The sequence below is a fragment of the Oncorhynchus gorbuscha genome, linkage group LG10 (genome assembly GCF_021184085.1).
Source record: "Oncorhynchus gorbuscha isolate QuinsamMale2020 ecotype Even-year linkage group LG10, OgorEven_v1.0, whole genome shotgun sequence".
NCBI classification, from domain to species: Eukaryota; Metazoa; Chordata; class Actinopteri; order Salmoniformes; family Salmonidae; genus Oncorhynchus; species Oncorhynchus gorbuscha.
In genome coordinates, this window is record NC_060182.1 from 47389342 (window position 1) to 47414406 (window position 25065).

At 43.2% G+C, this 25065-nt stretch overlaps 1 protein-coding gene across 5 annotated transcripts in view; it reads right to left on the minus strand.

Annotated features, from left to right (window-relative positions):
• The window catches only part of LOC124046194 (tyrosine-protein phosphatase non-receptor type 11-like), a 116521-nt gene extending 93250 nt beyond the window's left edge, over positions 1-23271 (minus strand). For 4 of the 5 annotated variants that reach the window (XM_046366306.1, XM_046366304.1, XM_046366305.1 and 1 more), the window contains exon 1: positions 23074-23271. In XM_046366306.1, the coding sequence (XP_046222262.1) occupies positions 23074-23087 (14 nt within the window). In that variant the 5' untranslated portion in view covers positions 23088-23271. The remainder of the gene's footprint in view (positions 1-23073) is intronic. The other variant, XM_046366307.1, reaches the window with a different exon arrangement.
• Positions 23272-25065: the final 1794 nt, after the last annotated feature.

Sequence of the window (25065 nt, forward strand, 5' to 3'; positions counted from 1 at the left end):
AGAAAGGCTATAATGTATTATTCCAGCCCAGGTGCAAATGAGATTTTGGCCATTACATGGCAGCAGTGTATGTGCAAAAGTTTTTTGACTGATCCAATGAACCATTGCACTCCTGTTCAAAATGTTGTATCAAGACTGCCCAAATGTGCCCAATTTGTTTATTAATAACTTCTCAAGTTCAAAACTGTGCACTCTCCTGAAACAATAGCATGGTATTCTTTCACTGTAATAGCTACTGTAAATTGGACAGTGCAGTCTGACAAGAATTTAAGCTTCCTGCAAATATCAGATATGTCTATGTCCTGGGAAATTTTCTTGTTACTTACAACCTCATGCTAATGACATTAGCCTACGTTAGCTCAACCATCCAGTGGGGGACACACCGATCATGAAGAAGTTTTAATGGCATCTGTAGAAGGTGTGCTAACAGATTGAAGAGCGTCATCTAGACGAGATATCAGTTTGTCTGAGATGGGCCCAATTTTTTCTGCCTCTGTCAAAAATTGAATTTTTAGCATTTACAAATGTCAGAAGATGTTTTCTAACAGTCTCTAATCTGTAGGTATCTGAAAAAGTTATTTATGGGAAGATTATAGGTTTCCCTCAGCAAATCAAAGGAGATAAATTGGGGAGGGGGGGGGGGGGCAAAGGAGTGATTCCTGGCAACAGGGAGCAGGAATTATATTGGTCTGAGGTCAAAGTACACTTGAATTTGCTTCCAGATTTGGGCTGTGCTATGTATAATAGGATTGTTACTATGAAGTGACATTTCCAACTTGACAGGTGACAAAATCACCCCGTCAATAGAGAAGGGGTGGAAATCCTCACAGTCCATACCAAGCCAGCAAAAATGTAACAGCACCGAGGTTAGCGGCCCAATAGTAAAATATAACATTTGGGAGAGACAATCCTCCCTCCATCTTGGATATGCTGGGTACAGAAAAAAAAGATTTTGCCATTTTAGCTGAAAGAAAGTGGTATTTTTTTATGTTTATCCATAGATGGATGACTAGCATTCTCCCTATCCAGTAGGTGAATTTGTGCCTCCAATTCTACCATTTTTCTCTGTTTTACCTTCTCTTGGCAGCCTGAAAGGACATGATACAGCCTCTCAAATAAGCCTCCAGTGTTTCCCACAATAATGCTGTGGAAGTCTCTGTGATGTCATTGGTAACAAAGAAAAATGTAATTAGTTCTTTAAGATGTTCACAGAATGTTGGTTCTGTGCGGAGTTGAGGATTCAACCTCCAGACCCCCTCATTTGATACGATGTCACACAATCTCAGGGAGAAGGTGGACTGTGATCAGAAATTATAATATCATGATATCTCACATTACAGGTATAAGCATCAACCAAAAAGTAGTAAATTCAGGTATAAACATTGTAAAAATGAGAGTAAAAGGACTATTCCCTACCCGTAGGGTTGGAGATCCTCCAAGTTTCAAATAAGTTAGAATTTATTGTGTAGGTGGTATTCAAGAATTTGCTTGAATAGGAGGTAGCGGTACGCTGGGTAGAGGATCTATCCAAATATTGGGCAAGCACACAGTTACCGTGACTCTCTTAATTGGTTCATTTAAACCCTTGACATTCCAGGAAGTAAATGTAAGCCCCACCCTCCTCTCGTTTGTAGTTTCTATGGTGGCCTGCATAATGTGCAACTCAATAAAAAGGTATGAAAGCGCATCAAACTATCAAGAGCAGCATATGTAGCACCTACACCCAAGCAGTATCCAACCGATCAGTCACCCCCCAGCAAACCCCCTTAATCACCACCCTGTCCCCAACCCTCCCCAACATTTACCTTCCCCCTCAATCAACCTTCAACATATTCGTCGCCAGACCCACTGGCTCCAGGTCATCTACAAGTCCATGCTAGGTAAAGCTCCGCCTTATCTCAGTTCACTGGTCACGATGGCAAAACCCATCCGTAGCACGCGCTCCAGCAGGTGTATCTCACTGATCATCCCTAAAGCCAATACCTCATTTGGCCGCCTTTCGTTCCAGTACTCTGCTGCCTGTAACTGGAACGAATTGCAAAAATCGCTGAAGTTGGAGACTTTTATCTCCCTCACCAACTTCAAACATCAGCTATCTGAGCAGCTAACCGATCGCTGCAGCTGTACATAGTCTATTCGTAAATAGCCCACCCATTTTCACCTACCTCACCCCCATACTGTTTTTATTTATTTACTTTTCTGCTCTTTTGCACACCAATATCTCTACCTGTACATGACCATCTGATCATTTATCACTCCAGTGTTAATCTGCAAAATTGTAATTATTCGCCTACCTCCTCATGCCTTTTGCACACATTGTATATAGACTCCCCCCTTTTTTTCTACTGTGTTATTGACTTGTTAATTGTTTACTCCATGTGTAACTCTGTGTTGTCTGTTCACACTGCTATGCTTTATCTTGGCCAGGTCGCAGTTGCAAATGAGAACTTGTTCTCAACTAGCCTTCCTGGTTAAATAAAGGTGAAATAAAAAAAAATAAAAAACAAGCATATACAAACAGAAACATTGCATAAACATTTTTTTTAAACTGTCTGGCCGATGCCAAAAATGCACGGCGCGACCTCGAACGAGAGGTAAAACAAAAATTAACTCCTAACTATACATTCACCTCTCACTATCCTAGAACATCTACTAACATATGAACTGAGGAGGCTCCCGCAAATCAAGTGTTCATTTAGCATCTACAAAAAACAAACCATAATAATAGTAATAAACCAAAACAGAATAAGTTGCAACATAAACGTATTACGCACTTAACCAACAGTGCAGTTCAAATACTACAAAATCCTACAATGTGATTTTCTGGATTTTGTTCCCCTCGTTTTGTCTGTCATAGTTGAAGTGTACCTACGATGAAAATTACAGGCCTCTCTCGTTTTTTTAAGTGGGAGAACTTGCACAAATGGTGGCTGACTAAATACTTTTTTGCCCCACTGTACATAAGTTATGTTATACTCACAGACATGATTCAACGTGTTTTCTATCCAAATCTACTAATAATGTGCATATCTTATATTCTTGGCATGAGTAGCCGGAAGTTGAAATTGGGCACACTATTTATCCAAAAGTGAAAATGCTGCCCTCTATCTCAAAGAGGTTAAGGGCTTGTAAGTAAGCATTTCATGGTCAGGTCTACACTTGTTGTATTCAGCGCATGTAACAACGTTTGATTTGATGAACATTAGCTGTAATATGTTGTCAGTGAAACTTATTGGTCGGCAGTAGGCCTACAGTGTCTTGTCTTCAAACGACCTCAGCCAAGGTCTCAATATGGGCTCAATTCAATATTTAATCCATTTGTGTCCTACAAAATGTAATCTCTGGTGCACAGACGACTTGGTGAAGTCTCATCACTCCATGACAATGGATATTGGTGTCACGCCCTGACTGTAGATTGCTTTGTATGTTTCTATTTTTTGTTTGGTCAGGGTGTGATATGGGTGGGCATTCTATGTTTGTATGTCTAGGTCTTGTATTTCTATGTTTTGGCCCGGTATGGTTCTCAATCAGGGACAGCTGTCTTTCGTTGTCTCTGATTGAGAACCATACTTAGGTAGCCTGTTTTCCCACTGTTAGTTGTGGGTGGTTATTTTCTGTTTAGTGTTTTCACCTTGCAGGACTGTTTTCGGTTATTCCTATTTTGTATCTTCGTGTTCAGTTCAGTATATTAAAGATGAACACGTACCCCGCTGCATTTTGGTCTGACGATTCCTCTTCTTCTTCCGATGAATACCGTGACAATTGGAGACATTTTCCTCTCTAGCTTATGAGAGAAATAATCGATTCACATTCACTTCTTTAAATATCAACATAAAGGTTTTCAGTTTTCTGGTTCAGTTCTTGTCCTTTGTTAAGGTAATTGTATTCTGTGTGGGGAACAGATGACACACCGTGCAGATGTTCTGTTCTGGCAACTGTTCAACACCCATCTTCGGCCACCCCTTTGGCTGGTACAGGTGTGTTTGGGTTTGGCATCGAAGCGTGTAAGTATTTATCTTTGTCCAAGAGTTTCAAATTGACTTCAATCTTGGTAGCCTGAGAGAGCTAGTTCAACTTAGCGTGACCGGGGTTTAGCTAGCTAATACTGTTGAAAGTGGGATGTATAGTTGTAGAACCAATGGCATCATGTTGTTTTTAGCTTAATGGGATAGGATGGAATCTAATTACACCTTAATATCTATGCGTATTTAAGTCTAAAGCACAAAAACAAATTTGATTGACTGGTGGTTTGTACACTATCGTTCAAAAGTTTGGGGTCACTTATAAATGTCCTTGTTTTTGAAACAAAAGCAAATTTTTTGTCCTTTAAAATATCCTCAAATTGATCAGAAATAAAATGTAGACATTGTTCATGTTGTAAATGAATATTGTAGCTGGAAACGGCTGATTTAAAAAAAATGGAATATCTACATAGGCGTACAGAGGCCCATTATCAGCAACCATCACTCCTGTGTTCCAATGGCATGTTGTGCTAGCTAATTCAAGTTTAGCATTTTAAAAGGCTAATTGATCATTAGAAAACCCTTTTTGAAATTACGTTAGCACAGCTGAAACTGTTGTTCTGATCAAAGAAACAATACAACTGGCCTTCTTTAGACTAGCTGAGTATCTGGAGCGTCAGCATTTGTGGTTTCAATGACAAAATGGCCAGAAACAAAAAACTTTCTCCTGAAAATCGTCAGTCTATTCTTGTTCTGAGAAATGAAGAAATGAAGGCTGTCCCGAGAAATTGCCAAGAAACCGAAGATCTCGTACAATGCTGTGTACTACTCCCTTTACAGAACAGCGCAAACTGGGGTATGTCTCTATAAGCTTGGCACATCTAGCCCCTGGGATTTTTGTCCATTCTTCAGGGCAAAACCGCTACAGCTCCTTCAAGTTGGATGGGTTCCATCTGGTGTACAGCAATCTTTAAGTCATACCACAGATTCTCAATTGGATTGAGGTCTGGGCTTTGACTATGTCATGTTTTGTCATTGATTATCATGTCTTGTCTCTGTGCTTCCCTTCTATTCGTTTCCCTCTGCTGGTCTTATTAGGTTCTTTCCCTCTTTCTATCCCTCTCTCTCCCCCTCCCTCTCTCGCTCTCTCGCTCTCTCTCTCTCTATCGTTCCGTTCCTGCTCCCAGCTGTTCTCATTCTCCTAACTACCTCATTTACTCTTTCACACCTGTCCCCTATTTTGCCCTCTGATTAGAGTCCCTATTTCTCCCTCTGTTTTCCGCTTCTGTCCTTGTCGGATCCTTGTTTGATGTTCGCTGTTCTGTGTCCTTGTTCCGCCCTGTCGTGTTTTTGCCTTCTTCAGATGCTGCGTGTGAGCAGGTGTCTATGTCAGCTACGGCCGTTGCCTTCCCAAAGCGACCTGCAGTCTATGGTCGCGTCTCCAGTCGTTCCTCTCCACTGACGAGTGGATTTCAGTTTTCCTGTTTTGTATTTACCTAAGATAATATCCAGGATTATCGTTTTTGTTTAAGACTGGAATAAAGACTCTGTTTCTGTTAAGTCGCTTTTGGGTCCTCATTCACCAGCATAACAGACTAGGCCATTCCAAGACAAATGTTTCCCCTTAAACCACTCGAGTGTTGCTTTAGAAGTATGCTTAGGGTCATTGTCCTGCTGGAAGATGAACCTCCGTCCCAGTCTCAAATCTCTTGAAGACTGAAACAGGTTTCCCTCAAACTTTCCCTGTATTTAGCGTCATCCATCATTCCTTCAATTCTGACCAGTTTCCCAGTCCCTGCCGATGGAAAAACATCCCCACAGCATGATGCTGCCATCACCATGCTTCACTGTGGGAATGGTGTTCTCCGGGTGATGAGGGGTGTTGGGGTTTGAGCCAGACATAGCGTTTGCCTTGATGGCCAAAAAGCTCAATTTTAGTTTCATCTGACTAGAGTACCTTCTTCCATATGTTTGGGGAGTCTCCCACATGCCTATTGGCAAACACCAAATCTGTTTGCTTATTATTTTCTTTAAGCAATGGCTTTTTTTTCTGCCCACTCTTCCATAAAGCCCAGCTTTGTGAAGTGTATGGTTTAAAATGGTCCTATGGACAGATACTATGGACAGATAATCCAATCTCCACTGTGGAGCTTTGCAGCTCCTTTGGTCTTTGGTCTCTTTGTTGCCTCTCTGATTAATGCCCCCCTTACATGGTCTGTGAGTTTTGGTGGGCTGCCCTCACTTGGCAGGTTTGTTGATGTGCCATATTCTTTCCATTTTGTAATAATGGATGTAATGGTGCTCCGTGGGATGTTCAAAGTGTTGGATATTTTTTTGTATAACCCAACCCTGATCTGTACTTCTCCACACCTTTGTCCCTGACCTGTTTGGAGAGCTCCTTGGTCTTCATAGTGCCGCTTGCTTGGTGGCGCTCCTTGCTTAGTGGTGTTGCAGACTCTGGGGCCTTTCAGAACAGGTGTATATACAGTGCCTTGCGAAAGTATTCGGCCCCCTTGAACTTTGCGACCTTTTGCCACATTTCAGGCTTCAAACATAAAGATATAAAACTGTATTTTTTTGTGAAGAATCAACAACAAGTGGGACACAATCATGAAGTGGAACGACATTTATTGGATATTTCAAACTTTTTAACAAAACAAAAACTGAAAAATTGTGCGTGCAAAATTATTCAGCCCCTTTACTTTCAGTGCAGCAAACTCTCTCCAGAAGTTCAGTGAGGATCTCTGAATGATCCAATGTTGACCTAAATGACTAATGATGATAAATACAATCCACCTGTGTGTAATCAAGTCTCCGTATAAATGCACCTGCACTGTGATAGTCTCAGAGGTCTGTTAAAAGCGCAGAGAGCATAATGAAGAACAAGGAACACACCAGGCAGGTCCGATATACTGTTGTGAAGAAGTTTAAAGCCGGATTTGGATACAAAAAGATTTCCCAAGCTTTAAACATCCCAAGGAGCACTGTGCAAGCGATAATATTGAAATGGAAGGAGTATCAGACCACTGCAAATCTACCAAGACCTGGCCGTCCCTCTAAACTTTCAGCTCATACAAGGAGAAGACTGATCAGAGATGCAGCCAAGAGGCCCATGATCACTCTGGATGAACTGCAGAGATCTACAGCTGAGGTGGGAGACTCTGTCCATAGGACAACAATCAGTCGTATATTGCACAAATCTGGCCTTTATGGAAGAGTGGCAAGAAGAAAGCCATTTCTTAAAGATATCCATAAAAAGTGTTGTTTAAATTTTGCCACAAGCCACCTGGGAGACACACCAAACATGTGGAAGAAGGTGCTCTGGTCAGATTAAACCAAAATTGAACTTTTTGACAACAATGCAAAACGTTATGTTTGGCGTAAAAGCAACACAGCTCATCACCCTGAACACACTATCCCCACTGTCAAACATGGTGGTGGCAGCATCATGGTTTGGGCCTGCTTTTCTTCAGCAGGGACAGGGAAGATGGTTAAAATTGATGGGAAGAAGGATGGTGCCAAATACAGGACCATTCTGGAAGAAAACCTGATGGAGTCTGCAAAAGACCTGAGACTGGGACGGAGATTTTGTCTTCCAACAAGACAATGATCCAAAACATAAAGCAAAATCTACAATGGAATGGTTCAAAAATAAACATATCCAGGTGTTAGAATGGCCAAGTCAAAGTCTAGACCTGAATCCAATCGAGAATCTGTGGAAAGAACTGAAAACTGCTGTTCACAAATGCTCTCCATCCAACCTCACTGAGCTCGAGCTGTTTTGCAAGGAAGAATGGGAAAAAATGTCAGTCTCTCGATGTGCAAAACTGATAGAGACATACCCAAAGCGACTTACAGCTGTAATCGCTGCAAAAGGTGGCGCTACAAAGTATTAACTTAAGGGGGCTGAATAATTTTACATGCCCAATTTTTCAGTTTTTGAATTGTTAAAAAAGTTTGAAATATCCAATAAATGTCGTTCCACTTCATGATTGTGTCCCACTTGTTGTTGATTCTTCACAAAAAAATACAGTTTTATATCTTTATGTTTGAAGCCTGAAATGTGGCAAAAGGTCGCAAAGTTCAAGGGGTGCGAATACTTTCGCAAGGCACTGTATACTGAGATCATGTGACAGATCATGTCACACTTATATTGCACACAGGTGGACTTTATTTTAACTAATTATGTGACTTCTGAAGGTAATTGGTTGCACCAGATCTTATTTGGGGGTTTCGTAGCAAACGGGTTGAATACATATGCACACACCACTTTGTTTATTTATTTATTATTTTTGAATTTTTTGAAACAAGCTATATTTTTTTTCATTTCCCTTCACCAAGTTGGACTATTTTGTGTATGTCGATTACATGAAATCCAAATAAAAATCCATTCAAATTACAGGTTGTAATGCAACAAAATAGAAACAACGCCAAGGGGCATGAATACTTTTGTAAGGTACTGTATTTTCATTATTTTGATGGAAATTAATTTTAAGAAGAGCTACTGGCACTGATTCCCCTCGAAGGACACCACTGGGGACATCATATTCACAAAGCTGGAAGAATTGTTTGCGCGGCAAGGTCTGCCATTCGAAAAATGGTGGGCTGACACAGGGGTCTGGTCAGCTGGTGAATGAAATGAATGGCTTGCATTGTCTCATCCATCAGAGTTTGCTGTGTGCCAGACTAAACAGTGAGCTGAAAGATGTGATGGGTAAAGTAATGCGCATAATCAACTTTATCAGAGGGACATCAAGTACCCACCAATGTATTTTATGCAAGTTTGTGATAGAATCAGAGGAGGCCACCCAAAGATCTGCTTCACAATGACGTGCGCTGGCTGAGTAAAGGAAAAGAGCTGGAGCGGTTCTGTGAGCTGCATGACCAGGTTGTGGATAACAAAATATTTAAAAACTAAAATGAGGGCAGCAGTTGACCACCATCTTATTCTAGAAATTGAGGGATGTTGCAATGTTTCTTTTTTGGCTGACATTCTGTCATAGTCGTGGACATGGTGGAAAAATTGGAGGCCTCTACTAGGGAGCTTGAGTTGTTTGATCTGGACTTGTCATCTGGAAGGCTACTGCACTTCAGCACACAGAATAAACAACAGACAGAGGGACTAGGCATTGTCACAGAGGTTATGGAAGATTTCCTCAAGCAGCTGAGGGACAACTTATCCACCAGATTTGAAGACTACAGCATGCCCAAGGACATTATTGTGTTTGTACGTGATCCTCTCAGTCTGCCCAGGTGGCGAATTCTCCTCCCTTGCTAAGAATACGATACCCTCGCTGGATGAGGCCACAATTTAACCTATTGGGTGTGCTCAGGAGTGCCAAGTCCTTGTGTGCATTTTGGGAGGCTTACTCAGATGAATACAGCACAATAAAGAAACGTGCATTTTATGTGCTAACAATGTTTTTCTCGACCTGCGAGTCCTCCTTTCCTGAACACAGCTTTGCACACTCTTAGCATTCTCTCAACCAGATCACCTGGAATGCTTTTCCAACAGTCTTGAAGGAGTTCACACATCTGCTGAGCACTTGTTGGCTGATTTTCCTTCACTCTGTGGTCCAACTCATCCCAAACCATCAATTGGGGTGAGGTCAGGTAATTGTGGAGGCCATGTAATCTGATGCAGCACTCCATCACTCTACTTCTTGGTCAAATAGCCCTTACACAGCCTGGAGGTGTGTTGGGTCATTGTCCTGTTGAAAAACAAATGATTGTCCAACTAAGCACAAACCAGATGGGATGGCGTATCACTGCAGAATGCTATGGTAGTCATGCTGGTTAAGTGTGCCTTAAATAAATCACAGACAGTGTCACCAGCAAAGCACCATCACACCTCCTCCTCCATGCTTCACGGTGGGAACCACACGGAAATCATCCGTTTACTTACTCTGCGTCTCACAAAGACACAGTGGTTGGACCCATCAGACCAAAGAACAGATTTCCACCGGTCCATTGCTCGTGTTTCTTGGCCCAAGCAAGTCTCGTCTTATTATTGGTGTCCTTTAGTAGTGATTTCTTTGCATCAATTCGACCATGAATGCCTGGTTCACGCAGTCTCCTCAGAACAGTTGATGTTGAGATGTGTCTGTTACTTGAACTCTGTGAAGCCTCTATTTGGGCTGCAATTCCTGAGGCTGGTACTCTAATGAACGTATCCTCTGTAGCAGAGGTAACTCTGGGTCTTCCTTTCCTGTGGCAGTCCTCATGAGAGCCAGTTTCATCATAGCGCTTGATGGTTTTTGCGACTGCACTTGAAGAAACTTTCAAAGTTCTTGGAATGTTCTGCATTGACTGACCTTCATGTCTTAAAGTAATGATGGACTGTCATTTCTATTTGCCCGTAGTGCCCGTAGTTCCGGAAGACGTGTGTAAACAAGGCCTCCGCAGTCTGCAGGGCCGTAGGGAGACCGGGCAGAGGGAGGAGGCGGCAGGATTTAGAAAAACGGTCCACAACAATTAATGAGGGAAATGAACACCAGGTGTGTAGGAAAACAAGACAAAACAAATGGAAAATGAAAAGTGGTGATGGCTAGAAGAACGGTGACGCCGACCGCCGAACGCCGCCCGAACAAGGAGAGGAACCGACTTGTGACAATGACACAATACATTATTTACCATTAATTTCTATTGGGCACAAAATAATCTGAACCACAACCAAAACAAACAGCAGATGCGTCCAACAAATTCGTCACAAGCTTTATGTAGTCATTGTGTGCTATGAATATGGGACCAAATACTTAACTTTTTACTACTTTAATACACATAAGTGAATTTCTAATAGGTTTACCCAATATGGATGAAAATATCCTCAAATCAAAGCTGACAGTCTGCACCTTAACCTCAGTCATTGTATCATTTGGAGCTCACTGTATATCCTCCAAATGCCACCGCTGCCACCAGTTGTTACTTGAGCTATGGTTATGAGCAACATTCTATGGACATATATGGCATTCTGTGGTGCTACCATCTTGAATACACAGTCTCATGGGTTTTATTGTGTGTTGACTGGGATCCCGTAGACTACTGTAGACCTTGGTTTGTTGACCCCGGTGCAGATTAGATTTAATATTATTGTTTTCACGGGCCGTGGAAAAACATTTCTCTACCAATCGGAAAAGAATGCCATGTGTTACTATTGTACATTAAGTCACACCAGCACTGCTTTCATTCATGTCATCTGATGAAACAATGGCTGGCCCACTCAGACCATTCAGTCTTTGAAACTGTTCACCATTGTTCTATAATAACAACCAGCAAACAAAATGACTTGCATCTTTTATGCACAGCTTATACAACAGGTTTAGTGAATCACGTAGTAGCACTACACATGCAACAATGTTCAAAGAGCTTTGTTTGGTTTGCTTTGAAATTGGAACAAACACCCGACAAAGTGCCCGACACTTAAACTTAAACACAAGCAAAATACCTTTGTGCCGATTGCAGGTCAAAGGACAAGAGAGAGCGGTCAGTATCACTTTCTGTTTCGGGTTCTAGTCTGTCGAGTCTGCAACCCTCACCTCAGCACTAAACACATACTAACAAACAAATGCACGCACGCACAGATGTACACACACACACACACACACACACACACACACACACACACACACACACACACACACACACACACACACACACACACACACACACACACACACACACACACACACACACACACACACACACACACACACACACACACACACACCTGCTTGCCTGCTAATGATGATCAGACAGGAGGTCACCCCCTGTTCGACCCCTGACCCCCTCAATGGAACAAATAGCACTGCTCTCCAATTACTGCACATAATCCTTCCCTCTCTTTCTCTCTCTCTCCCTGGCTTGACCTGGCCTGGGATCACATTGCCCAGGTCTGTTCACACACACTTGGCAGTTCAGCAGGGTCAAATCCCCTCAAGAAGCCGTAACACCAAATGTCTGCCAGATTCACAGCATATGACAACCATTTAGTCTACCTGAGGGATGTCTCCTTTTCATCTCTGGAAAAGGTAGAAGCCCATTCTGCTGCAGCATTGCTCATCTTCACCGTGGGAATCCAGTTCGACATGGGTGTCCTGATAGAGGTCAGCTAGTGAACCTACAGTACGTAAACAACTGAAAAGCACACCTGATGTTAGAGTATCACTTCTTCGGGTCACCTGTAACATCAGGGCTCGCGATTGTTTGGTTGTGTTGAATTAATTCAGGTGTTTCAGTGGCATATAAAGATTTGATCGATTGTTAGACTTCCGGGTTGGAGCGAGCGGTCGCATCCGCACTTCGGTACACAGGTAGTAAAACTTTTTCATTACATTTCATTACATTTCATTATAGTACAACGGTTTGATTTGTCTAATCTTAGCAATTTCTTCTTAGCTAGCTACATAGCCGTCTTTCTATCAAAGATAATTGTGTAATTATCGTATTTCGTCGTCCTAACGTAGTCTACACTGCTATCTGCCCAGCAGCTAGCCAGCTAGCAAACGTCCACCGTCTACCGAATAGCAGCACTGTAGAAACTATTACACTCAACTGAACGACTTGATTAGTGTAGTGTTAGCTAGCTACATAGTTGTCTTTGCTGTCTTCGTGTTCAAGATAATTGTGTAGTTTAGAGTGTGTAGTCTTAGAGTGATTATCTTAATTTACCGAGGTTAGCTAGCCAGCTATTTGTCGTCCTTAACGTAGGAGACACTGCTAGCTAGCCAACAGCTAGCCAACGTCTACCGAATAGAACTTCCGCACTCAATAACCCGGTCGCATTCCGCTTCGCTCCACAGGTAGTATCACATTCTCATTTCATTTCATTACAGTACAACGGTTTGATTTGTTTGATCGTAGCTAGCTACATAGCTAGCTACATAGCCGTGTTTGTATCAAAGATAACTGTGTAGTCTAGAGCGATCTGTAAGGTTAGCTAGCCAGCTATTGTCGTTCTTTTAACGCAACGTAACGTAATCAACACCGCTAGCTAGCCAGCTAGCCCCCGAATAGCAGCACTGTAGAAACTATTACACTCAACGGAACGACTTGATTAGTGTAGTGTCAACAACGCAGCCACTGCCAGCTAGCCTAGAAAGTCAACAACGCAGCCACTGCCAGCTAGCCTACTTCAGCAGTATTGTATCATTTTATTCATTTTAGTCAATAAGATTCTTGCTACGTAAGCTTAACTTTCTGAACATCCGAGACGTGTAGTCCACTTGTCATTCCAATCTCCATTGCATTAGCGTAGCCTCTTCTGTAGCCTGTCAACTATGTGTCTGTCTATCCCTGTTCTCTCCTCTCTGCACAGACCATACAAACACTCCACACCGCGTGGCCGCGGCCACCCTAATCTGGTGGTCCCAGCGCGCACGACCCACGTGGAGTTCCAGGTCTCCGGTAGCCTCTGGAACTGCCGATCTGCGGCCAACAAGGCAGAGTTCATCTCAGCCTATGCCTCCCTCCAGTCCCTCGACTTCTTGGCACTGACGGAAACATGGATCACCACAGATAACACTGCTACTCCTACTGCTCTCTCTTCGTCCGCCCACGTGTTCTCGCACACCCCGAGAGCTTCTGGTCAGCGGGGTGCTGGCACCGGGATCCTCATCTCTCCCAAGTGGTCATTCTCTCTTTCTCCCCTTACCCATCTGTCTATCGCCTCCTTTGAATTCCATGCTGTCACAGTTACCAGCCCTTTCAAGCTTTACATCCTTATCATTTATCGCCCTCCAGGTTCCCTCGGAGAGTTCATCAATGAGCTTGATGCCTTGATAAGCTCCTTTCCTGAGGACGGCTCACCTCTCACAGTTCTGGGCGACTTTAACCTCCCCACGTCTACCTTTGACTCATTCCTCTCTGCCTCCTTTCCACTCCTCTCCTCTTTTGACCTCACCCTTTCACCTTCCCCCCCTACTCACAAGGCAGGCAATACGCTCGACCTCATCTTTACTAGATGCTGTTCTTCCACTAACCTCATTGCAACTCCCCTCCAAGTCTCCGACCACTACCTTGTATCCTTTTCCCTCTCGCTCTCATCCAACACTTCCCACACTGCCCCTACTCGGATGGTATCGCGCCGTCCCAACCTTCGCTCTCTCTCCCCCGCTACTCTCTCCTCTTCCATCCTATCATCTCTTCCCTCTGCTCAAACCTTCTCCAATCTCCTGATTCTGCCTCCTCAACCCTCCTCTCCTCCCTTTCTGCATCCTTTGACTCTCTATGTCCCCTATCCTCCAGGCCGGCTCGGTCCTCCCCTCCCGCTCCGTGGCTCGATGACTCATTGCGAGCTCACAGAACAGGGCTCCGGGCAGCCGAGCGGAAATGGAGGAAAACTCGCCTCCCTGCGGACCTGGCATCCTTTCACTCCCTCCTCTCTACATTTTCCTCTTCTGTGTCTGCTGCTAAAGCCACTTTCTACCACTCTAAATTCCAAGCATCTGCCTCTAACCCTAGGAAGCTCTTTGCCACCTTCTCCTCCCTCCTGAACCCTCCCCCCCCCCTCCTCCCTCTCTGCAGATGACTTCGTCAACCATTTTGAAAAGAAGGTCGACGACATCCGATCCTCGTTTGCTAAGTCAAACGACACCGCTGGTTCTGCTCACACTGCCCTACCCTGTGCTCTGACCTCTTTCTCCCCTCTCTCTCCAGATGAAATCTCGCGTCTTGTGACGGCCGGCCGCCCAACAACCTGCCCGCTTGACCCTATCCCCTCCTCTCTTCTCCAGACCATTTCCGGAGACCTTCTCCCTTACCTCACCTCGCTCATCAACTCATCCCTGACCGCTGGCTACGTCCCTTCCGTCTTCAAGAGAGCGAGAGTTGCACCCCTTCTGAAAAAACCTACACTCGATCCCTCCGATGTCAACAACTACAGACCAGTATCCCTTCTTTCGTTTCTCTCCAAAACTCTTGAACGTGCCGTCCTTGGCCAGCTCTCCCGCTATCTCTATCAGAATGACCTTCTTAATCCAAATCAGTCAGGTTTCAAGACTAGTCATTCAACTGAGAATGCTCTTCTCTGTATCACGGAGGCGCTCCGAACTGCTAAAGCTAACTCTCTCTCCTCTGCTCTCATCCTTCTAGACCTATCGGCTGCCTTCGATACTGTGAACCATCAGATCCTCCTCTCCACCCTCTCCAAGTTGGGCATTTCCGGCGCGGCCCACACTTGGATTGCGTCCTACCTGACAGGTCGCTCCTACCAGGTGGCGTGAATCTGTCTCCTCACCATGCGCTCTCACCACTGGTGTCCCCCAGGGCTCTGTTCTAGGCCCTCTCCTATTCTCGCTATACACCAAGTCACTTGGCTCTGTCATAACCTCACATGGTCTCTCCTATCATTGCTATGCAGACGACACACAATTAATCTTCTCCTTTCCCCCTTCTGATGACCAGGTGGCGAATCGCATCTCTGCATGTCTGGCAGACATATCAGTGTGGATGACGGATCACCACCTCAAGCTGAACCTCGGCAAGACGGAGCTGCTCTTCCTCCCGGGGAAGGACTGCCCGTTCCATGATCTCGCCATCACGGTTGACAACTCCATTGTGTCCTCCTCCCAGAGCGCTAAGAACCTTGGCGTGATCCTGGACAACACCCTGTCGTTCTCAACTAACATCAAGGCGGTGACCCGTTCCTGTAGGTTCATGCTCTACAACATCCGCAGAGTACGACCCTGCCTCACACAGGAAGCGGCGCAGGTCCTAATCCAGGCACTTGTCATCTCCCGTCTGGATTACTGCAACTCGCTGTTGGCTGGGCTCCCTGCCTGTGCCATTAAACCCCTACAACTCATCCAGAACGCCGCAGCCCGTCTGGTGTTCAACCTTCCCAAGTTCTCTCACGTCACCCCGCTCCTCCGCTCTCTCCACTGGCTTCCAGTTGAAGCTCGCATCCGCTACAAGACCATGGTGCTTGCCTACGGAGCTGTGAGGGGAACGGCACCTCAGTACCTCCAGGCTCTGATCAGGCCCTACACCCAAACAAGGGCACTGCGTTCATCCACCTCTGGCCTGCTCGCCTCCCTACCACTGAGGAAGTACAGTTCCTGCTCAGCCCAGTCAAAACTGTTCACTGCTCTGGCCCCCCAATGGTGGAACAAACTCCCTCACGACGCCAGGACAGCGGAGTCAATCACCACCTTCCGGAGACACCTGAAACCCCACCTCTTTAAGGAATACCTAGGGTAGGATAAAGTAATCCTTCTCACCCCCCCCCTTAAAAGATTTAGATGCACTATTGTAAAGTGGCTGTTCCACTGGATGTCATAAGGTGAATGCACCAATTTGTAAGCCGCTCTGGATAAGAGTGTCTGCTAAATGACTTAAATGTAAATGTAAGCACACCCACCCAGTACAACCCAGTCCACTCCAGCCAGATCCTCCAAAATGCACACAAAGTCATGAACTATCAATCATTGAAGCGTGAGACTAACTTGACCTTGTGCATTGCACTAGAAACACAACAACAGCAACTTACTGGTAAGACCCAATGCATGTGAGTGACTAAAATACATTTTAATGTCAGGAAGGTTTTCTTCCCAACCTCACCATTCTGATTGGAGCTTGTCAGAGCCCCATGGTTCAGTTCCCTCAGAGTTTAGTAATCCAGCCCCGACACGGTTACACAAGGAGGTGACGGGAGGGAGGAACGAGGGGGAAGGGCTGTGACTTGTAGGAGTGCTACCACTGTGGGTTGGAGCGAGAGAGGCGGGGGCGTTTAATCTGGGATTTGGATGAGTGCGAGCGGCCCTGATAGTACGATACAGGCGCTCCTATCGGCTTCAGAGCGGCTATCAGGCACCGTCGACATGCCAACCAAAGACTCCAACTCTTGATGGCTAATGCCTTTCTTGCTTTAAGGACAGTGGTTGCCAGTTCCCAAAGGAAGGACGATAGAAAGGCCCAGTCTACATGCGCAGTAGGACATTACTGACCACCGAGCCTAGTAAGGATGTACAACATAGAAAACTATGCTAGGTCTCTCTGTATGTTCTCTAGTAGCATATTGGAGTTTATGTTGCTGTTATGTGCTAGATAATGTTGAACATAAAGTACTATTGGATACAGTAGCCGATAGTAGCTGGCCTACATGAGTTAGGTCCAAAACCTTAGTTCCGGCATTTCCGAATGATGCAGATGGAGAAAAAAAATATTACGTTGCAACACAATATTAAATGCATTTCATCACAAAAGTGATATCTGAAATAGGGAACAGTGAAACAAATAGAAACTATTTCAAAATGATCTAGAAATGAATCAGATCAGGTACATGATTAATGCCTGAAATTAGGCATGCCAATGATTGTGCTCTCTTTTGCATTCTCTTTGAGCATTGCAAGATACGTGACCATTGAAGTTTGAGAGGAATAAGCAATTGCTACTGCATGTCAACCAAGACATGGTGGATGAACAAAGATAAACATGACCAGGACAAGGACAAAACCAAACCTTTCAATTCTAACATAAAGATACCGTCAGCTTTCAATGCTCAGCTATGCCATTTACTTGTCCAATTCTAAAGAAGTTTACTGTACATTAAGTATATAAATCACACTGAAGTGAAGAAACTAGCAGACTTTCCCCAGAAAGCTCATGTCACTAGCAGCATGTGCCCAGATAGGAAGCCATGAGGCCAGGCCAGCTTATTAAGTTTCCCCCGTAAGCTTCCTGCTTATGCCTGATCCAGTCCCAGGGGTCCTATTCAATCTGTCATGAAGACGCTAATGGTTAGCAAGTACACCCTCAAGACATGAGGCCTGCAGGCTCCTCTGTGGCCTTTCATTGGCGCATGGAGAGACATGACATATTATAAGCATTGTTCTAAGAAATGACAAAGGCTCATACATGCTTATAACAAGTTACAAGGAATTATACCTGGATATCTTAGGTAAAGTGTTACTATGACATTCAGTTAAAAAACAATACACCAATGTGATGTGGTAGGAATGGACACCAGAATGGGATTTCTTTGTCAAACTTTGAATTGGCTGGTTATTGTGTAAGTCTGGGGCCAATGCGTTTGCCCTTTCTCTTTTTCTTTGTGCAGAGTTGAATGATTAACTGGAAGTGTCCATGCTAGCCACATCTCTCACTGAGAAATCCCTTTTGAAAATAGATCAGCTTTTGAACAGATGTGCCCCACCAAAATGGAGACCCTTGTTTGTCATTTTGTTTATGAATATATTTAACAGATTAAGACAACTTGACTTACTATACTATGAATTCAACAAGTAAAAACCATTTGCAGTATAAAAATACCTGAAGCGGGCCCTTTCTGTGGTGTCCTCGCGTTACAAATATCATCTCTCTATCCTCACAGAACACGACTGCAGGAGTGACGCAGGGAATTTCCTTTGACAACTACCAGGCCCTTCAATTTCCCGTATCAGGCATGGAGCACTGGCCGAAAGAGAGAGAGAGAGAGAGAGAGAGAGAGAGAGAGAGAGAGAGAGAGAGAGAGAGAGAGAGAGAGAGAGAGAGAGAGAGAGAGAGAGAGAGAGAGAGAGAGAGAATAGTTTTGAGCACATAATCCAGTCACTGCGGCAGAACCAGTGTTTCTCAATGTGCCTGATGCGAAACTGTCAATGAGAGACTGGTATAAGAGATGAAGACATACAGAGAGGGAGAGAGCAAACTGTAGAGTGACAGATGGAAGGGAGAGCAACACAGTCAAAAAGCCATGGCTCAGCGGGTTGAACACAGCACAGAGTACAGCGCTAGCTTGCACAGACAGACAGGGGAAACAGAGGCCCCATGTGCATACATCACGCCCGCTCTCTATTCTCTTACATAATGTCTCAAGATCAGTACAGCCTGGGCTATTTAAATCACTGGCTAGGCCTGGTGACAAAAAGGTGATTTACTTAGTGCCCCCAACGCTGCATGAAAGCTCCGTTGGGGCTATATCGGTCACAGACAAGCCCCGGGGTGTGGATTTTGGTCATGTTACTGGTATTTTTAGAACAGCTGATAATCCTGCAGTATTTACCTGCAGTGCAAACCCACCCTCAGCGGCTAGATGCCCCACATCACTATGTAGTCAGCTAGCGGTTAGCAGCTAACGTAGCGCTTTCAAGTTGCACATGAAATGCGTATATGAAGGTATGCATATGGACAAGCCCCCTCTGTTTTGAGGGGATGGCTAACTATTCTGCCTTTTTGAGTGCAATGATATTGAACATCTGAGTAAGAGGGCTTTTAGACTTAATGGGCAATCCATTTAAATTGCATGAGCAGAGGCTATGCACACAGTTTGAAGAGAGAGCAAGCCGTGCTACTCTGGTTACATGGAGCTACAGGTTCAATTGTGGCCAGACAAGTGTAGCATTGGTGGTTTAATATAACCTGACCATTACACATTGTCTGTGATATTTAACCCATTTTGAGAGTGTTGCGCTATCTTGATTCATTTGATGATGGAAAAACCTAACTTCCCAAACCGTGGATAACATTTTTAAAGCAAGATGTTGATCAATCCCAATTGGGAAGAAAGCAGGTATGAAAAACTGATAATGCTTGGACAGCTATATCCTCTTCAAAATGTGACTTTAGCAACTGGTAGCTAAAATGCATGTTATTGTAGTTTAAAGTGGTGAAATATTATGAAGCCAGAAATGTGCACATTTAAAGGGATAGTTAACCCAAATCAAAGTTTATCAGACAAGTTCATACTTCAAGCTTGTGAGCTACCCTTTAAATGGCATCAGTTAGTTATTCGCCAGTAGCAGTAATTTTGATCTAAACGTGGTGGCTTTATCTCCACAGACACCCATGTGGAAAGTCCAAGAATGAAAAAAGAATAGCATTAGTTTATGAATCATACAGCTACAAATAACAGAAGAAACATATTTCATAAATCCCAAAATATCTTAGAGCAAACCAACCATCAAAATGACAAACTGGCAGATACATTTAAGAGTGCTGTGGTTATGCATCAAACAGTTGCTGGAAAAGATATCAAAATGACAAACTGGCGGATACATTTGAGAGTGCTGTGGTTATGCATCAAACAGTTGCTGGAAATGATATCAAAATGACAAACTGGCGGATACATTTGAGAGTGCTGTGGTTATGCATCAAACAGTTGCTGGAAATGATATCAAAATGTGGAGGGGAGATAATAATAATAATATGAAAGGATTTGACTGTATTGGTTATTATAGTATGGCTATAACAGCTTTTATTGTGAATTCCTGGACATTTTGGATGGGCTATCTTACATCTCCACATTGGCCTGTTGTTTTCCTGAGGGCTTCTCCACCCCGAATGTCACTGTTTTCCACAGTTTCAATCCATTTCAGTGAAAGACTCGTTCCACAAACAAAAGAGCCCAAAGAGATTTCCAATACTGGAAAACTTGGAACCACTTTATCTGAAGAGCACCAGGATGGACCGGCAAAACGTTCTAGGTATGAGAACTCCTGCTTTTAGCGAACAATGTCAAATTGGTATGACACATGCAACTCCATTGTGATTAGGATCATGTCAAGCTTATTACAGTGTTATTGTGGCAATGTGCAAGCCAACCCACAGTAATGTGTTACTGAATGATGAAAGAAGAGGGACACACATGGTTGTCGAAATGTTGTGAATTCTGGTGCAGGGAATAAATCACTCAGGAGCAGCATTATGTACAGCACCGATTATAGAACGTTTTGCATGCGACATTCTCAAAACGACGCCCTTCATTGAACTGTCACTAATAGTTATGAAGTACTTTGCATTTGATGATAAAAGGCAAAACACACTAACTATTAATTCTTGGTTGACCTGAAGTAAAAACTGACGGACTCAAATGTTTGACTGCTAAATGGTAAGTTCAGAAGCAGACGGTCTTTCCAAGATGGCACCCAGATGAATGTGTCAGAAACGGTTCCCCTGTGGCTCACAGGAGCAGGAAGTACTGAACCACAGACCAAACAGAACAGATGACAAAGGATGGAAACAAGCACCCACTAACCAACTAGGTTGTCACGATACCAGCATTGTGATACTCAGAAATATCATGGCAATAAAACAAAACATGAAGCACACTTCATTTATTGAGTCTCACATTTTCTTATTTGCCAAGCTATTAAGGACTAAAGCGATTGGACTGCTTTTTGTTTTTCTTTCTTTGCCATGGAAAATAAAAGTTTCATGGTTTTGTGATACTGGTATCGTGACAACCCTATAATCAACAAACTCCAATTCAATGCTACTACTGTTTCGCCAACCAACGTCATATTATCAGTGTCTCCCAAGCATGAAACTACATGTAGGCTATTGTTTGTCCATAGTAAAGGCTCGACACAAACTTACTGAAAACCTAAAAAAGACACGTTAGAAAGTCCTCAGGGGAACGAGACGAGATGTTTACTTCACAACAAGTCCTTTGTGATGCACAGAGACTAACGCCAGATCCAGGCAGTATTAATGAAAGCTGTTTTATAAGCGGTTATTTTAGCCAAACTGCCACATGAATGAATTTACACTCCTTTGTTCTCAAGAAACAGAAATAAATGTTGTTGGGCCACATTGCTAAACAACATTGTTGTTGTCTAACATCCATTCATTTGTGGCGATCCCGTTTGGAAACGTTGATGTGATGCATCTCTCTCATTTAGAGCATACTCATATAGGGGTGTCTGTGTACACTGTCAACTCTTAGATTGCTGACATGGTCAATGTTGATGTTATTTTGTGTGCTGTAGACTTATCTCCACTTGCAGGTACTTGCAGCTGCCCACCTTTAGACTACATGTCAAAAAAAGTGTTTACATAACTACAGTACACAGCTGGACAGGTAGGATTACACTTACACACTTACCAGAAAAGCATAATGTGTATGGTGTTTGAACTAGTACATAAAGATAAATGTATTGATTGAAATGGCAATCAATAGCCTTTGCTGAACTCAATTACAAACTGCAGTTGTAATTGAACAATTTACGGTTGAGCTACAATGTTTTGTGGAGGTTATGCCTGCCTAAAACAAGTAATGGATAGCATAGGCCTACCTAAACCCCATTCTGATGATTTTACTATTGTCTTATGAGACTGACACTAGGCTACATTTGAAAATGACTTAGTTACTGGGTGAAAACGATCTTATTTCCTACTGATATGAGGGGACACATTTCAGTTGATAACTTAATTGTAAATGTGTAATATTGACCTGTTCAGATTACAAAAAGTCAGTGAATGAAATACCTCACTGAACAAACATACCAAACATCATCATTTAAATCAAGGCCTATCTGTAAGTGTGCTGTGCTCTAATGTGCTCTAAATGGTTCAACAATAATATCAAATCTAAATGTGAAGACTAATTAATGAAGTTTCTCAAACATCATAGAGAAATACTTTGGAAAACAACCACGTGTCAATTAAGACAGTAATGTAAGCTAGTCTACAGTAGCCTCCCAAATAGTTAATTGTGGTTACTTGTTTTAGGTTTACAAATCATTCAAATGTTTGTTCTAACAGGTTTTAACCACATTGAGGTAAAAATGCAACACGTATTTCTGATGTAACCAAACCAAAGTGTCATTCATTTGTGGCCTATCCTATTGTTTCTAAATACAACAACTAGCCAGCTCGATTTAACCTGCATTTGAACAAGTATGTTGCATTCTAACTACAAAAACAGAGCTTGCATTCTGCAAAAGCCAAACCGGGGACCGTGATATCATAGCTCAACTCCCGGTGGTTTCCTGCACAGCAGAGAGAGAGAGAGAACTAGTGTGCTATAGCAAATAAGACCCTCCTGGTTTTCAAATGAACAGTTGTCGTTTTATATCAATCTATATTCAGGAGTTTTGCCATGTCCCATAGCCTTACAAGCGTAAACTAGCCTATAAACTAACTGTCTATGACAATGTTATTGTAACTCTGAACTTACATTCAATAACTTGTGCCATACCAAATACAAGATGCCGACAAAAGCAAAAACAATACCACTAATTGAAGCAACCATTGTGGGCTTTGTGCGTTTTAATGGGTCAAAACGTCAACCTGCAAGTCCAACACGGCATGTCCCTGGAATAAATCGTGATGCGCTGTTATAATGGGTGAAAGGACTATTCCTGGTTCCTTCCATTGGTTTCGATAAATCCGGTCTTACCTGCGAGACGTCATAGCAGTCTTGGAAAGCTGTCGTCGAATGAGAAGGGAAAGTCAAATAAAGCAAGCCTTCCCTTTAGGGCTTCGCGGTGTCGCTGTTGGCGAGCATGCACTGGGGAGAGCGTTTGTAGAACAAGGTTCAACTCCAAAGACAATATCCCCGGAGAACCCGCCTCCAAAGCCCATAGTCAGGGATACTCATTCTACTAATGGTCGGTGTGGCTTACACAAAGACTGAAGTGTGTCGTTAAAAAAAATGATACTATGTCCATAATATCCACTTGGTTCATGTCAGATCGCTTACAGGTGGAATAGCAAAACAATGAAGAACAGACTGAAGGCGCGTGGGCTTGTGTCTGGTGCATGCGTGTAGAGGCCTATTGCCTATCAAATATTTGTCTGTATTATATAATCTAATTCAATATTATATATCCTCCAAAACCAAAAGGGGAGGGCAATCAAATTAAAGACAATTTTATAACATCTCAATCATGACCTACTTATCACTACATGGGACCTCACATCATATTAGTGCAGTCCATGAGAAGGTCACTAGTTGAAATAACAATCTGTATCCTAAATGCTGCCAATGTTCATATTGAAATGCACGATTACACAAGTCTTGATAAGAAAATAGCCCTCCACAAACTCCCTTTCGAGTTATTAATAGCAACAATGCAAGGATAATGGCAAACCTATTTAAATCTTCTGCCTGCCTCTGTCCACTTCATCTTACAATGGCATGAAGGCAAGGTGTAGGTTGCAGAGAGAGAGAGAGGGAGAGAAGCACAGAAACAGAGGGATACAAAATAAGATAGACAGATGTAGAGAGAGAAAGGAGAAAGGGGAGAGGGGGGAAGGGGGAAGAGGCCAAGAGAGAGGCCAAGGAAAATCACAGGGGTGAGAGAGTTTAATGTTTACTGTTCATTTTAATTGTTTATTTCACTTCTGTTTATTATCTACTTCACTTGCTTTGGCAATGTTAACACATGTTTCCCATGCCAATAAAGCTCCTTGAATTGAATTGGATTGAGAGGCAGGGGGAGGGAGATACTGTAGAAACGGAGAAAGAGAGAGAGTTCACAAACACAAACAGACACCACAGAGCCCCAGGACAGCAACACAGTTAGACCCAACCAAATCATGAGAAAACAAAAATATTACTTGACACATTGGAAAGAAACGGAGCAAGAATGCTATTTGGCCCTAAACAGAGAGCACACAGTGGCAGAATACCTGACCACTGTAACTGACCCAAACGTAAGGAAAGCTTTGACAATGTACAGACTCAGTGAGCATAGCCTTGCTATTGAGAAAGGCCACCGTAAGCAGACCTGGCTCTCAAGAGAAGACAGGCTATGTGCAAACAGCCCACAAAATGAGGTGGAAACTGAGCTGCACTTCCTAACCTCCTGCCAAATGTATGACCATATTAGAGACACATATTTCCCTCTGATTACCCAATCCACAAAGAATTCGAAAAGAAACCTGATTTTGAGAAACTCCCATATCTACTGGGTGAAATACCGCAGTGTGCCATCACAGCAGCAAGATGTGTGACCTGTTGCCACAAGAAAAGGGCAACCAGTGAAGAACAAACACCATTGTAAATACAACCCATATTTATGTTTATTTATTTTCTCTTTTGTAATTTAATCATTTGCACATTTCGTTACACTCTATACACGCATAATGACATTTGTAATGTCATTATTATTTTGGAACTTTTATGAGTGTAATGTCTACTGTTAATATTTATTGTTTATTTCACTTTTGTATATTATCCTCTTCACTTGCTTTGGCAATGTTAACATATGTTTCCCATGCCAATAAAGCCCCTTGAATTGAATTGAGAGAGAGAGAGTGCTCCTCAGTCAGAGCGAAAGGCATCTCAGTCAGAGCTTCCATGGCTGCAGCAGCATTGACGTCACCAGGCTGTGTGGTTATCAACAGAGGTTAATCTGCCGGGGAATGGGGTTATGCAATTGTCTGA